This window comes from Prinia subflava, chromosome 8, assembly GCF_021018805.1.
Source record: "Prinia subflava isolate CZ2003 ecotype Zambia chromosome 8, Cam_Psub_1.2, whole genome shotgun sequence".
NCBI classification, from domain to species: Eukaryota; Metazoa; Chordata; class Aves; order Passeriformes; family Cisticolidae; genus Prinia; species Prinia subflava.
In genome coordinates, this window is record NC_086254.1 from 6,711,783 (window position 1) to 6,724,653 (window position 12,871).

General features: G+C 54.5%; 1 protein-coding gene across 2 annotated transcripts in view; it reads right to left on the reverse strand.

The window, feature by feature from the left end:
* SMG6 (SMG6 nonsense mediated mRNA decay factor) overlaps positions 1–12,871 on the reverse strand; it is a 104,173-nt gene that overhangs the window by 68,306 nt on the left and 22,996 nt on the right. For both annotated transcript variants that reach the window (XM_063402604.1, XM_063402603.1), the window contains exon 10: positions 9,384–9,529. In XM_063402604.1, coding sequence (XP_063258674.1) covers positions 9,384–9,529 — 146 coding nt within the window. The remainder of the gene's footprint in view (positions 1–9,383; positions 9,530–12,871) is intronic.

Below are 12,871 nucleotides of genomic sequence, written 5' to 3' on the forward strand. Positions count from 1 at the left end.
GCCCTATAAAAAGGATGCACTGCAGCGGGATATTTTTAGTCTTGACAATACAGCCCTAAAAATACGACTTTGCTAATACATCACTACAGAAATATTCCCAGTGTCCATTCAGGAACGGTTTAAAACATTTATTTTTGTTTCCTTTTGCAATGGTCAGAGAGGAGGGAGAAAATAGAAACTCATTGATAAGAGGAAACGAGAGAGACATGAAAAATTGAAAACTACCTAAAAGCTCATGGAGAGGTTTATTTTATTAGTTCTTAATAAATATCTTGCAGATTTCCTCAGGAAATACACCAGATCACATGTAAAATAGTTTGGTACTGATGTCAACTGTGTCAGCATATGAAATCTATTAGGGTGAAGCCACAGCAGGGTGATCAGCGTGCTGAAAAACTGCACGGCACTGAGGCGAGGGGGGGTGGGGGGAATCTCACGGCCCTTCCAAATTCTTCGAGAGGTAAAAAAGTCAGCCAAGACGCAGAGAGAGAGAAAAAAAGATCCCACATCCTGCTTTGCGCTGCCAGCAATGTGAAGTGCCCAGAGATTAATTCTATGTCTGGCCTGGAAATGTGACTTTAAAGCATTGGAGGGAGGAGGAGGAGGAGGAGGAGGAGAGAGGAACGAGAAGGCCAGGAGAACCGGGACTGGCACCGTGCCACCGACCCCCCTCCCGCCCTTCCCGAGCCGTGTTTCAACGTAGACAGCAGTAAAGCCCAGCAGACGGCAGCTCCCGGGGCTGCCAGGGCCTCGCACCAGCTGGGGCGCGTCTCCCGCTCCCCGTGCAGATGGGGCTGGAGCATCACTTCCGCCGCGCTGCCTTCAGAGCCACCCGGGCCCATGTGGCCGCCTTTGGCCGCTCTCCGCCGCGGCCCCGAGCGCGCCTGGGGCCCCCCGGGCGGGACGAGCTCCGCTCCCAGCACCAGGCACGAGGGTTGTCAGCCCTTGGCTCCTCGGGCTGAAGGGTTTGTGCTGTTCCCAACGCGCCTCTGGCAGCCAGAGCCTCCTTCTCCATCCCCGTGCCATTGCCCGGGGAGCAGGCGCTGCTTACGCAAGACGCCCCAGCTCCGCTCCCGGGGCCGGTGGAGAAGCGCCGGGAGTTCACTGAGCCAGGGTCAGGGGGCCGGATGATCCCAGGAGGGATGGGAGAAGGGGGAATGGAGAAACTCCACAGCCAAACCCATCCCCATGGGGTATCTCCTTCCCGCTCCACACTGACATGCTCCTGTCTGCTTCTCTGGGGTGGGACCTGAGAGCCTCGGGGGCAGACAAATCATTTGTGCTCTCTGTGTGTCACCTACCAGCCAGCCCTAAGGCCACCACCAGCCACACTGACCAGCATTAAAGATGACCCTTCCATTAGAGATGGGCCATGTGCCTTCAGGGCTCTCACTCAGCTGAGGTTAAACTGTCCTGGCCAGTGAAGCTGGAGTGAGCATCACACAGCCAGGGTGACACCTGAAGGTCACACCTTCCTCCTGACTGTCACTTAGTGCAGGCAGGGCCAGCTCTGTGCTGCCAAGAACCTGCTGCACAGCACACACAGCCTAATCAGGGAAAATGAAAGATCTCCACACCTCAACCCGTGTGGGGTCACCTCCTCAGACACACTCAGGAGTAGAAACAGCCTTGGCTGTGCTGCCATTCCTGATCTCAACATTAAGACAAGAAGAGACCCCCAACGAGCCCCCCCAGCACTGGGCACAGGATTCCCAGAGGGACTGGAGCCTGTGGAAAGAGGAAGGCAGGATGGAGCTGGCAGAGGATGAGCCTGTGGGGCAGCCCCTGGGAAGGAATTACCCTCACTGAGCTGGCAGGCTGTACCCAAACCTGCACGGGGTACGGGGCGGGCAGCCCTCCCTGCCTACACCTGGGAGGTTATAAAACAGCCCCACAAGCTCAATCAGGAGTTTTACAACTTCACAAAGCAGCATAATTAGCCTAATTATACAGTGTTCTCTCAGAGAATTAAACAGAAATACAGTAATTGACTTGGTGCTGCTTAAAAGCATGAGAAAATCAAAGGTGCAAGGCATATTAAAGAATCAGAAATATCTCTTCAAAAGCAAAAGGACTTCCTGTCACGCTGCAAACATCTAAAGCTTCACCAAAGCCGCTGCACCTGGTGCACCTCACCCTGACTCCCTGGCACCCCTCTTTCTCCACCACCAAAGCTGGGGACAGCTGCCTCAGCACCTCCTTTCTTGTTCCACAGCAGGACAGCCGGACACAGTGTGCCACTGCTCCATTTCCTGCCTTTCATTTTACACAGCAACGCTGCTTCTTCATCCAAACAGTGGCTGGATTCAGCGTTTGCAGAGCTGGCCATGCCCTGGAACCACAGCAAAGCCTCTGCAGCCTCACCTCACCTGTCACTGCTCTGTCCTGCTTTGCTGCTTGGGCTGCTGAAGCTTGGCTCTGAAGCAGACTCAGGCTTTGTGTTTACAAACCGTTTCCCCTCCATTTGTTGCTCTGAAATGAGATCCCAGTATCACCTCGTGGAACAGCTTCAGATGTAAGGATGTGCTGGTGTGACAGGCAGACCAAGCAGAAGCCCCCAGCAAGCTCATCCAACACCACTCGATGGGGACTTTGCTGCACTTGAGCTGGAGGGCAGCAGTGGAGAGTCTGACACACCAGCAAACACTCAATTTTGCTGGAAACCTTTCTCCTCCCTGCCACAAACCCCTGCTCAATCTTTTGCCTCCCAAGCCAACGTCTAGATTTCAGAAACCTGAACTGCCAGTGGAAATTCCCTGCAGCGCGTTGATTATTGCATCTCCTGCTGGCACTTGTGGCAAGGGGAAAAAAAAGTCACATGGCTTTCTGGACACACGTTTCACTAAGGAGTCTTGCATCAGAGGGCAGAAGACAGCAGCCAGGAAAATAACTCCAATTACGGTAAATAAATCCCCAAATATGTGACAATCTGCCTTTTAAACAGGAAACAGAGGGGAATAAGCAAAGGAAGACTTTGGTCTAAACATTGCTGCCACCAGCCTCAAGAGCCCGAGAGCAGGACTCTGAAGACACGTCTGGGCCAGAATTATTTTACCTGAACTTTACTGATGTGTCTCAAGTCCGAGACAGCTTCCTTCCCTGAAGGGAGAGGCGCCGACAGTTCCCAGCAACTGTGCCAACCTCCAACACTCCCAGTGGCTCAGAGGAGAAACCCTGGAGGGTCAGCTGCCATCTCTGGACACGTATCTGTCCCTTAGGAAGTTCAGCACAGGAAGCTGTGTGGCTCCTGAGATGAGCAATGCAGGTATCACTCCCTGCCCCACTTCAACCCTTCCTCACACATCTCAAGGGCTGGGTTGTGTCTGGACACAGGGAGTAGGAGATTATCACTGAACAACAGGTTCAGTGTAAAAGCCCTTTGCCAAGGCAGTGACATCAAAAAGCCAGCTCGCTCAGGAGCCTCAGGGCAAGGCAGGCAGCAAGGGGAAGGATGGACACCAGGATCAGCCAGGCCTCCTCTGGGTTTCCTCTGCTGATTACCACTCAAACGCAAAGCAAATACAAGCAGCAATCTGAAAGGAGGAGAAGGATAAATTAAACATCCAGTTCCTCCAAACTTAAGGCCTTGGGAAGTGTTATGTCTTACCACCACCTCACTAAAGACAGCACTTCCCAGTCTCAGAGGGAAAGTCACACAGCAACTGCCAGGTGCAGCTGGAGATCTCAGCAAACACACCTCAGTCCACAACTGCTGTACATCCCAAAGCCCCAGCACCCTGAGAAAGCCAGATGTCAAACTGCTCAACTCCAGCCTCCCTGCATCAAGTGGGCTTTGCACTACAAACCAAGGCCCCCAGGCAGGTGGAGGGACCTCAGGCTCTGTTCTCAATGGAGCACAGGGCTGCAGATGCTCAAGGTTCCCCAGACACAGCCCTGGAACGTGACATCTTCATCAGCCTCCTGGCTTTTTAGCCCTAAGGTGTCAGCCCACAGCTGAAGTGTGTATTTACCACACAAAGAGGGGAATTAAGAGAAAAGGACTCAGTTCTGCTCCCCAGACAGGTAAAGATCAAGTTGCTTCTGCTGCTATCTACAGTCTGAGGTTTATTAAGCTTTCTTTTGTGCCTAATTTTAAAACTCCACCAAACCAAGGCAGTTAGTTACCCACAGCACTGCTTTATTTTTAAACTTGGGCCAGTACCCTGGACTCTGCATTCGACTCCCTCCATCTTTTGTCAGCTCCAACATGCAAGATGTGGTCAGAGCTTCATGAGAAGACATTGAGATGTGGCTGCTGCAGGTGATCAGAAGGTGCATCCTGAGCCTCTTCTCATGCTGCAGGCAGGGCTTTGAGCAGAGCTGGGTCCGAGTGGCAGAAACGAGCCTGTGGCAATGGTCAGAGCTGAGGCTCTGCTGAGAGCAGACACCACCAGCCTCTGCGTCACTTCTAGGGATATTTTAAGGGTTCAGGCCGCAAGCCCGAGCAGGTGTGGTCAGCAAAGCGAGACCTGTGTCCGGCACAGGGCTGTGAGCAGGGCGGGATGGCAGCGGAGCCAGCTGCAGGTTACCACAGCACAGCCTCGTCTCAGGGCTCTGACCCATCCTCTCCAATGAGAACAGGAAGTTCTGTACCTGCTTAAGCTCTGCAGGGGATTTGCACTGACCTACAGATCTCTCCTTGCGGGTATCAAGACCCGGGCAAGATCCGCATCTCAGGCTGGTGTCGGTGTTCAAGGAGCAAGCAGGGCCGTGTGCCTTAGCAAACCTTGCACAGGCTGCAGCCACACGTGTGTGACAGCAGCTCCTCTCCGAGCCAGGCAGAGCCCCTCCAACCCCTGCAGGGCTGATCTGCTCAGCCCTGGCCGGAGGACACTGGTGTGGCAAAAGCCACATACTGCTGTGAAGCTGCTGCCGGGAAACGTCCCTTTCTGCACGAGCCTTGAAGGTTTCCCAGCTGACACCACCCTGCACAGAGAACCTGACCATGTTCCACTCAAGAAGACAGACCCAGGGTCTGCAGAGCAAAGCCCAGCCCGCCCCTGCCACACTGAGCCCTCCTCACAACCCACAAGAGCACAGCCCCTCTGCCAGGACACAACCTGTAGGTTTTCCTCCACCCATGGCCCTTGGCAGAGCAGACGCCCTGTGCACGGGTCACCCTGCCCAAACTCTCACTTCCCACTGGCTTTCCACTTCCCCAACGCTCTCGGGCCAGACCCTCCCTGTGCCTCTGTACCCTGACTCTGCTCAGCTCTGGGGGATGCAGCTTCATTCCCTCCATGTGCTGAGGATGCACATATGGCAGCCCCCTCCCCTCTCCACTTCCACCTAAGCCCGACCTCCACACAACCTCCGCACGGCACACCGCGACCGGCCCGCAGTGCCAGAAGGCATCCAGGTGCTGCAGCCTGATGCTTCACACCCGCAGCCAGGCAAATTTGCTGGGATTTCCGGGAAGTGTCTCTGGGGTGCCCCGTGCTGCTGCACCCCCACCTTGGTGCACGCTTGTTTGGAATGCGGGGCCGTCGCGGGGAGGGGGTTTGGGGGGGAGAGGGGAAGTTATTCTGGTGGTGGCCTATGAATAACATCCAGTGATTTATAGGAAGTATAATCCAATAATACAGTAAAATAAAACAGTGTGTCTGAGATGGGTTTGATTCCAGGAATTATAAAACAAATTATTAAAGAGAGAGAGAAAGAAAAAAAGCCTCAGAGAGGCCAGATCGGAGTAAATTGGGCACAGATGGGCTGGGAGGGGGTTTCTCTCTCTCCACTCACCGAGATGCCCCTGCCGCAAGCACGGCTTCAATTAGTCTTTTCAGAAACCAGAGTTTTATTTCCCCAAATTACAGAATTAAAAAAAAATTAAAATTCTTGGAGTGTTTGTGGTTGGGATAAAGGGATCCAAACTTCTCTGTGAGCTGGCTGTGCAGATGGCTACCAAACTGTTAAAATGGGCCACCCCACTCTGGTCCCGCCCCAGCCTGAGCTCAGGCATAGTCACCTATGTCCCATCCTGGAAAGCAGCAGCAAGTGCAAGTCTCTGCCATGCAGAGTGGCCACCTCTCTCTGCCTCCCTGCCCTAGGTGGGCACTCCTTGCCCCAGGGGTGTGAGGTCTGCAAGATGCTTTTTCTCACCTGAAGTGCTCCTGCCAGGAGGCAGCTGGGTCAGAGGGACCCTCAGTGGCTGCTGCCTCCCTGGACAAAGCAGGAACACACAGCTTGATGCTGAACAGCAGGGGATGCACTTCATGTGGGAATTCTTTGGCATCCTCTGTCAGAGAAAACAACAGATCCAATTCATCTCCCAGGATCTTCCCAGTGCTGCCTGAGACCAGCTCCAGCGTGCCTGGTGCTGTCTGTCCCTGGGGACCAGCACAGCTCAGAGGCACTGGGCACAGGCCACAGAGCCCTGCCTGTGCTCACCTGAGCCCTGGCACCCACTGCAGGGGTCAGGTAACCACAGCAGTGACCTGCGTGGGGGGAGGATGTGAAATGCCACGTGCTGCTCACAGCTGGCTGGTTTTGAAACCAGTTTAAACACGACACAAAAAAAGTCACCCTGTCGGAAGAGCACACGGTGACCTTGCGGTCGGCTGGTTTGTGAAAAAGTGGCAGTGCCTGGGAGCAGAGACACAAAGGACATGTCACAAACCCCACAGGGGGACACGTGCCAGGACAGAGGCACCCCTGTGGAGTCATGGCCAACCCACACCACGGCAGAAGAACAGGAGTAAAAAAGCAAAGAGCAGAATATGAACTACCATGTATGAGTCCCAACCTCCTGTGCTGCCCCTTGCCCCACTGAAGGTCTGGGACAGACTGAGCACAATCCAAAAATGGGAGAAACTGAGGCTGAGATGGGCCAGGATTGTGTTTGGTGTAAGTCTGAAGGAAGAGGGAGGACAGGTGCTTAACACAGCATTTAATTGTTAGGTTTCTGTTTTCATAATACTTGACTCTTTACTTAAAACTTCTTATTCGGGGGTTAAGAATTCCACAGAATTCCCCACATTGTGACTGTTACACCATGGCACCACACCATGACTACCAGCACCACTGGATCTGTTACATACCAGACACAGAGCAACAAGCACATTAGCAAGTTTCTCAGGAGTAGCTGGGGTTCCAGAGGCCTGGAAATACAAAGCAGGGAAGGGAGGGAGCGGCTATCCCTGAAGAGAACCCCTGGACAGCAGAGAAGAGAGGCTCAGATTTCCCTTCCAGCCCCAAACCCACGGATCTCCTCCTGCTACTTCACACTGAGTGTCAGGCCCGTGTGATGGGAAGGACACAGCCACGCTCTGCTCCCAGATTCGCAGGAGGATTTCAGTAGGAGGAGATCTCCGGAGGCTGTTTGGTCCAACTGCAAAGTTAGATCCAGCTCTGCGGAGTGGACACAGCCAAGCTCTGACTCCAGCGGCTCCCCAGCAACGCTTCCTGGCAGTTTGGGATGCAGGCAGGGTGGGACTGCTCCCTGTGTCCCGCCAGCCTCCCACGGGCCCACAGGGGCGGCTCAGCCCCCCGGCTCCCGCTGCTGCCCCTGCTGCTGCAGCACAGGGAGCTGACTCATGTGCTGGGAAATGGGAACCCGCACCTTCCCGACAGCGCTCCCGCCAGGCCTCTGCCCACAGCAGCCCACACGCCGGGGACAGAGCCAGCACCCTCGCTCCATGCAGGGCACTCCCTAATCCTTCCAACATTCCTGCCTTCCTTCTAAACTCCAGAGCCTTTGCTGTTCTGCTTTTCATTTCCATCTGCACCCGGCTCTTCCCAGTATGGCAGCGTGGGCAGCAAGCCCAACCTGTGCTGTGCCAGCGCTCCGAGACCACCGGGGCGTTTGTGCTGACAGCAGGGGTTGCTTTGCCAGCAACACTCTCAGCGATATTTCGGGGTCACCAGAGCAAAGAGTCCTCAGGGAAACCCCTGAAGGGCCCTTGGCATCAGGTGGCAGCCGTGGTGCCATCTGACCTGCAGGCATTCCACGAGCAGTGCCACCTGCTCTGCAGCACGCAGGCCCCGGCAGGAGCAAGTTTGCTTTCTCCAGAGATCCAAAAGCTGGGAGCAGCTGGCAGCTACCCACACAGGAGGCAGAAAACTCTGAGAATACTTATTTTTCATGAGATAAAAAACACTCCCTCCATCACTCACACACATCCACAACTCGGCTGTGGAGGGACGAGCACAGCCCAGTGGTTTGAGAGCTGGGATTGCTTCCAGCTCTGCCACCGGGGGTTGCCATCCATCCCAGACAAATCCCATCCTCTCCTTCCCACCCGCTCCCGTCTGTGGCACAGACACCACTATTAATTCACCTACCAGGGGTATTATTAATATTACGAATACAATAATTACTGTCACGCAGAGGCATTTGCTTATAATCACACAGTACTTAGCAGCTCAAAGATAAACTAACTATCGTTGGCTGGCATCTGGCAGGCAGGAGGGCATGGCTGCCTCGCCAGTGGGACTGACAGCTCCCTCCAGAAGAGAGTGCTTGCAAGGCAGGCACAGCACTCAGGAGCCACTTCCCAGCCCTCCAGCCAGGGCCAGTTTGCTCCATCAGCTGACTTTGGCCACTGACCACCAGCCTGACCAGTGGTCAACTGGCTCATGAGGGAAGGATCTTCCAGCAGCAGCTCTCTGGGGCTTGCCCACATGCTGGCCTTAGCTGAAATCCATCAGCTGGAGGTCTTCATCTTTGGGATCTAAATCCCAAGACATCAGGATGTGAAGTGCTGCTTCCTCCCACCCAGAGAGAGCAGCCCCATCCCTGCTCCCAAACTCATGACTCAGGCAGACCTGGGTACCTGCTGCTGAGTGTGTGTTGGAGGGGACACAGGGAAAAATAAAATCCCTGGAAGCATCATTTTAAACTCAGTGAAGAGGCTCTGGTTTGGTGGCATCTCTGTTGCCCACCACATTTAATTTGTCAATGGTAGAGACCATCCAGGCTTCTGGGTGGATGGAGGAAGTGAGAGGAGGAGAGTATTAACACAAGATCTGTGTTGTTCTCTGCAGTAACAGGGGGCACAGGCTCCAACCTGGTGTTTCAGAGAGTGGCATCACATCCCCACCCACCTGCACGGACTCAGGCAGCCACAGCCAACAGCTGAGGCCTCTGAGACTGTCCCAGCCCTGCTGGTGCCAGCCCAGGCAACGAGCAGAGCCCAGCTGGAAGGCAGAGCCATAAAGCAGCATCTTCCTTCTGTGCTGATGACTCAGGCTCTGGGGGGATGCGATGCCTCCTCACTCCTCAGACACCTCAGCCAGCTCCAAAGGCCCAGCCAAGGTCCCTTTGTGTTGACACCCACAGGCATCCAACCACCCCTCCCACCTCCCCATCTGCTGTGAACCCCACCCTTCTCCACATGGGGAGTGGCTGATCCCCATCCAGTTTCCCCTCCGGCTGCACGTGGTACCTTTGGGCTGGGAGTTGTACACTGCAAACATGTTGATGGCCATGAGCTGCAGCATGCGGGTGCTTCCGATGGGAGGAGGGCTGTGCTGCAGCAGCACCTGGAACTCCCTCAGGACCTCCTCGGCCACCGCAGGGAAAGTCTCCATCCTGCAGACAGAGAGAGGAGAGGCTGTAGAGAGCAGGCTGTGCCCTGAGCTGTGGGGTGAGAGGTGGGCATGGCTCATGTCAGGGGAAGGAGGAATCCCTGGGGTGCTGTCTCCCAGCCAGGAGCTGTGGGGAATGAAGGTGCAGGCTGCTTCCTTGGAGAGGACAGTGAGGGATCGCTCTGTGATCGGCAGGCAGCATTCTTTTGGCAGGAAAACACGGCCTTTATGAGTCATTTCTGACCAACCATTTTTTTCTACTGACTTCTACCAATCTGGGAGAGGTGCCAAGGGGCCAGCAGCTCACTTGGACCAGGAGCAGCCCATGGGACTCCCAAGGCTGCAGCAAAATGCACACACTGGTGCCACATTGCGGATGTGGCAATTCCAGCGCATTGAACGCCGGCCAGGGCATGCTTCCTCCAGAACTCCTCGCTGCAACATCGGATCACGTGGCACCGAGCCCTGTCTCCCCCAGGCTACACCCTCCCTGTGAGTGAGCCCCTAAACTTCATCACTTCGAGCCCCACAGGACAGGGACTCTGTGACTGGTGGAGCTGCTGACAGTGTCAGGCTGCAGCGGGGCCCTGCAGCCGCGGCGCCGCTGTCGCGCGTCAGGACACGGCAGCCCGCGGCTGCGGGGCCACGGCCGGGGATGGGGCGAGCTTTCAACACCACTCACAGGCGCCCACGGAAATCTGACACCTTCATCCTGCTCCTCATTGCCGAGGGAATAAGTTGAGGTCACTTATCAAAGCTGTTGGGTCCTCAGCAACCTCCCAGCTGAAGTGGGGTGAAAAACTGAAATTATTGCAAAGAGCACAGTCAAACCCCAAAAATGACTGAGGTGTGGTTGCCCACAACAGCCCTCACCTGGTAACCCATCAAGACAGTTTGCTAACCAAGAAGCTGCCCAAAACCTTGGGAACTTCTGAAGGGGGAGATCCTCCTTCCCCACTGCCTCTTCTGCAGAGTTTGCTGTACTGATTCTTGTTCCTACACTAGAAAAAGCCACAGCCAGACCCAGCAGACTGAACATCTCCCAGGAAGTGCCCACACCAGTTATCTGTGATATTATCAAGTGCCCACATGGGAGAGAGGGAGCCAAAACCCACAGAGGGTGAGGCATCTGGAGCTGGGGCAGGCCACCTCGGGGGCCTCCATAGCAATTTCCTTTATCTTCCCCCCAAGAGATTCAGATCTTGTGATATCACCACGGGCTGGATTAATGAGCCACTTCTGGTAACCCACATGGGCAATTCTGCTGGGCTTCCCCAACAGACTTCAGGGCAGTGACAGCTTCATTTTTAAAAACAGAAGTGGCTTTCTTCTTAGCTGTATTTCACAGGTGCTTTTCATCACCCAGGTCTGCCTACCAGCAGGGTACCCTCTCCGTGGGCACTGTTTGCTGGAGCAGTTCAAAGTCTTTGTTACCTTCCCAAAAACCTGGGCTGGAGCAAATAGTGTCCTTGTACTTTATAGCTGTGCAGAATGAAGCAGTTCTGTCAGTATAAATGCACTGCTTTCCCTGCAAAAGGCACCTTCCCTGCATTTGGGGTACAGCCAGAGAATTAGAGCAAACTGATTGCTTCTAAAGACTTCCTGATTTTGAGAAATCTCAGACCACATCCAGTGTATCCAGCAACATCCTCCTAGGGCAGACAGCACTCTGGGGATGGAGGAGCCCTTTGCAGGATGGGCTGTTACTGAGGAGATGAAGATTATTGCCATGGAATAACAACACGAAGGAGTGAGGGCTTCCTCAGCTCCGCCACCTGTGCTTTGACACCACAGCACATCTGGAACAGCGTGCAGTAACCCCACTGAGCTCAGAACCAGCAGGTCAGGAGCCGAGCGGAAGCTTTTAATAAATTGCTTACCTGTGGTTTTAGGAGCAAGAGCCCAATTAGGACAACATCATCTTTTCCATATTTTTTCCAGATAAAGCACCAAAGATCCTGCCCAAAAAGGACTTGGCAATTCCTCACCTTTTACCTATTTTAAGCACGGAAGCTGTTTAGCAGGGCTGGATGATTTTCTCTTCCTGTGTCATGGTATTACTTTCTAGTTCCCTTCTAAGTACTTCAGGGCATATTGTACCATTAAACATACTTGGGTTTTCTAAATGACTGTCCTGGGAAGCAACTGCCTGAAACGCTGCATCTTAATTTCACAAAAGCCTCAGGAGCCAAATGTGCAACTGATCTCTGCTACATCCCCATTAATCCCCTGCTGGCATCCGTTCAACCGGAGCTTGGCCGCGAGTGCGGCCCCGCAGCTCCCCGGATGCTCTGCCCTCCAGCACACACCCTGCACTTCCCAAACCTTCCGTGGGCTCTGGCAGTTCTCCTCCTCTTTTCCTGCAGGCAGGAGGACACCCAGCTCTGTCTCCTCACTGCAGGCCAGCCTGGTGGCCCGTGAGTGGATAATCAGTGCGCTGGGACTCAGGGAGAGATCAGCAGTGACCCTCAGACACTTGGATCTCCAACAAATCACCAGCCCCTGCTTCCTTGTTTTTTGTGAAGGGTCCAAAGTGCCCCTCCGGAGTGGTCACCCTGTAAGCACTACACACAGCAGAGGCTGAGGTGCTGCTGTGTGGCAGGGTCTGAGCTGTTCCCAGCAGGGACAAGCTGTCACTTTGCACCCACATTCCCTTTACCTACACAGCCTGGAAAAGGCTTCTCAGCCCTGTGACTTGTAGCCAGCAGTCCCACAGGAGAATGAAGGAGCCAACAGAAGTCAGGAGACTCTGGTTGCTCTGAGGCACTGGCAGGCTCAAGCAGAGACCACCAGAGACCCACATGGGGTCTCTCCTCCCCAGCTGCTCCCACACAGCGGGGTCCAGTCTGGACCTGAAGCAGAGGCAGCTCCATGGGAAGCCCATCAGCTGCGAGGCTGAGCCCTGCCCTCAGGGTCACAAGGATGTCCCCTGGGCTGGGATCTCAGCCCAGGCCAGGATCAGGCCTGCTTTGCTTCAAGGGGAGCTGTTCAATTACTTGAAACCCATTTCTGACAGCCACTGCCAAGGGCACTTTGTACAAACCAGTTCCCATAGCTAGGGCAGCTCTCAGCTACAGGGCTTTCACTGAAATGGCAGCGAGGAGATGAAGGGCAAGGCTTGTTTTGCCACACTCTGGATGGCAGCTTTCAGCCACCACATGGATCTGCCTCAAAGGCTTTGTGATCATCACAGGCAACAGCCACTGAGAGCCCCAGGAGCCACCTTTGCACTGGGGGAGGGCAGTGGAAGAGAGGGGGTTAAACCCAGAAAGTCGAGGGGAAGGAGCACAGTTAGGTGATGGGAGAGAGAAAAAACAGCCTCTAGTCCCTGCTGTGATGTGTGAAC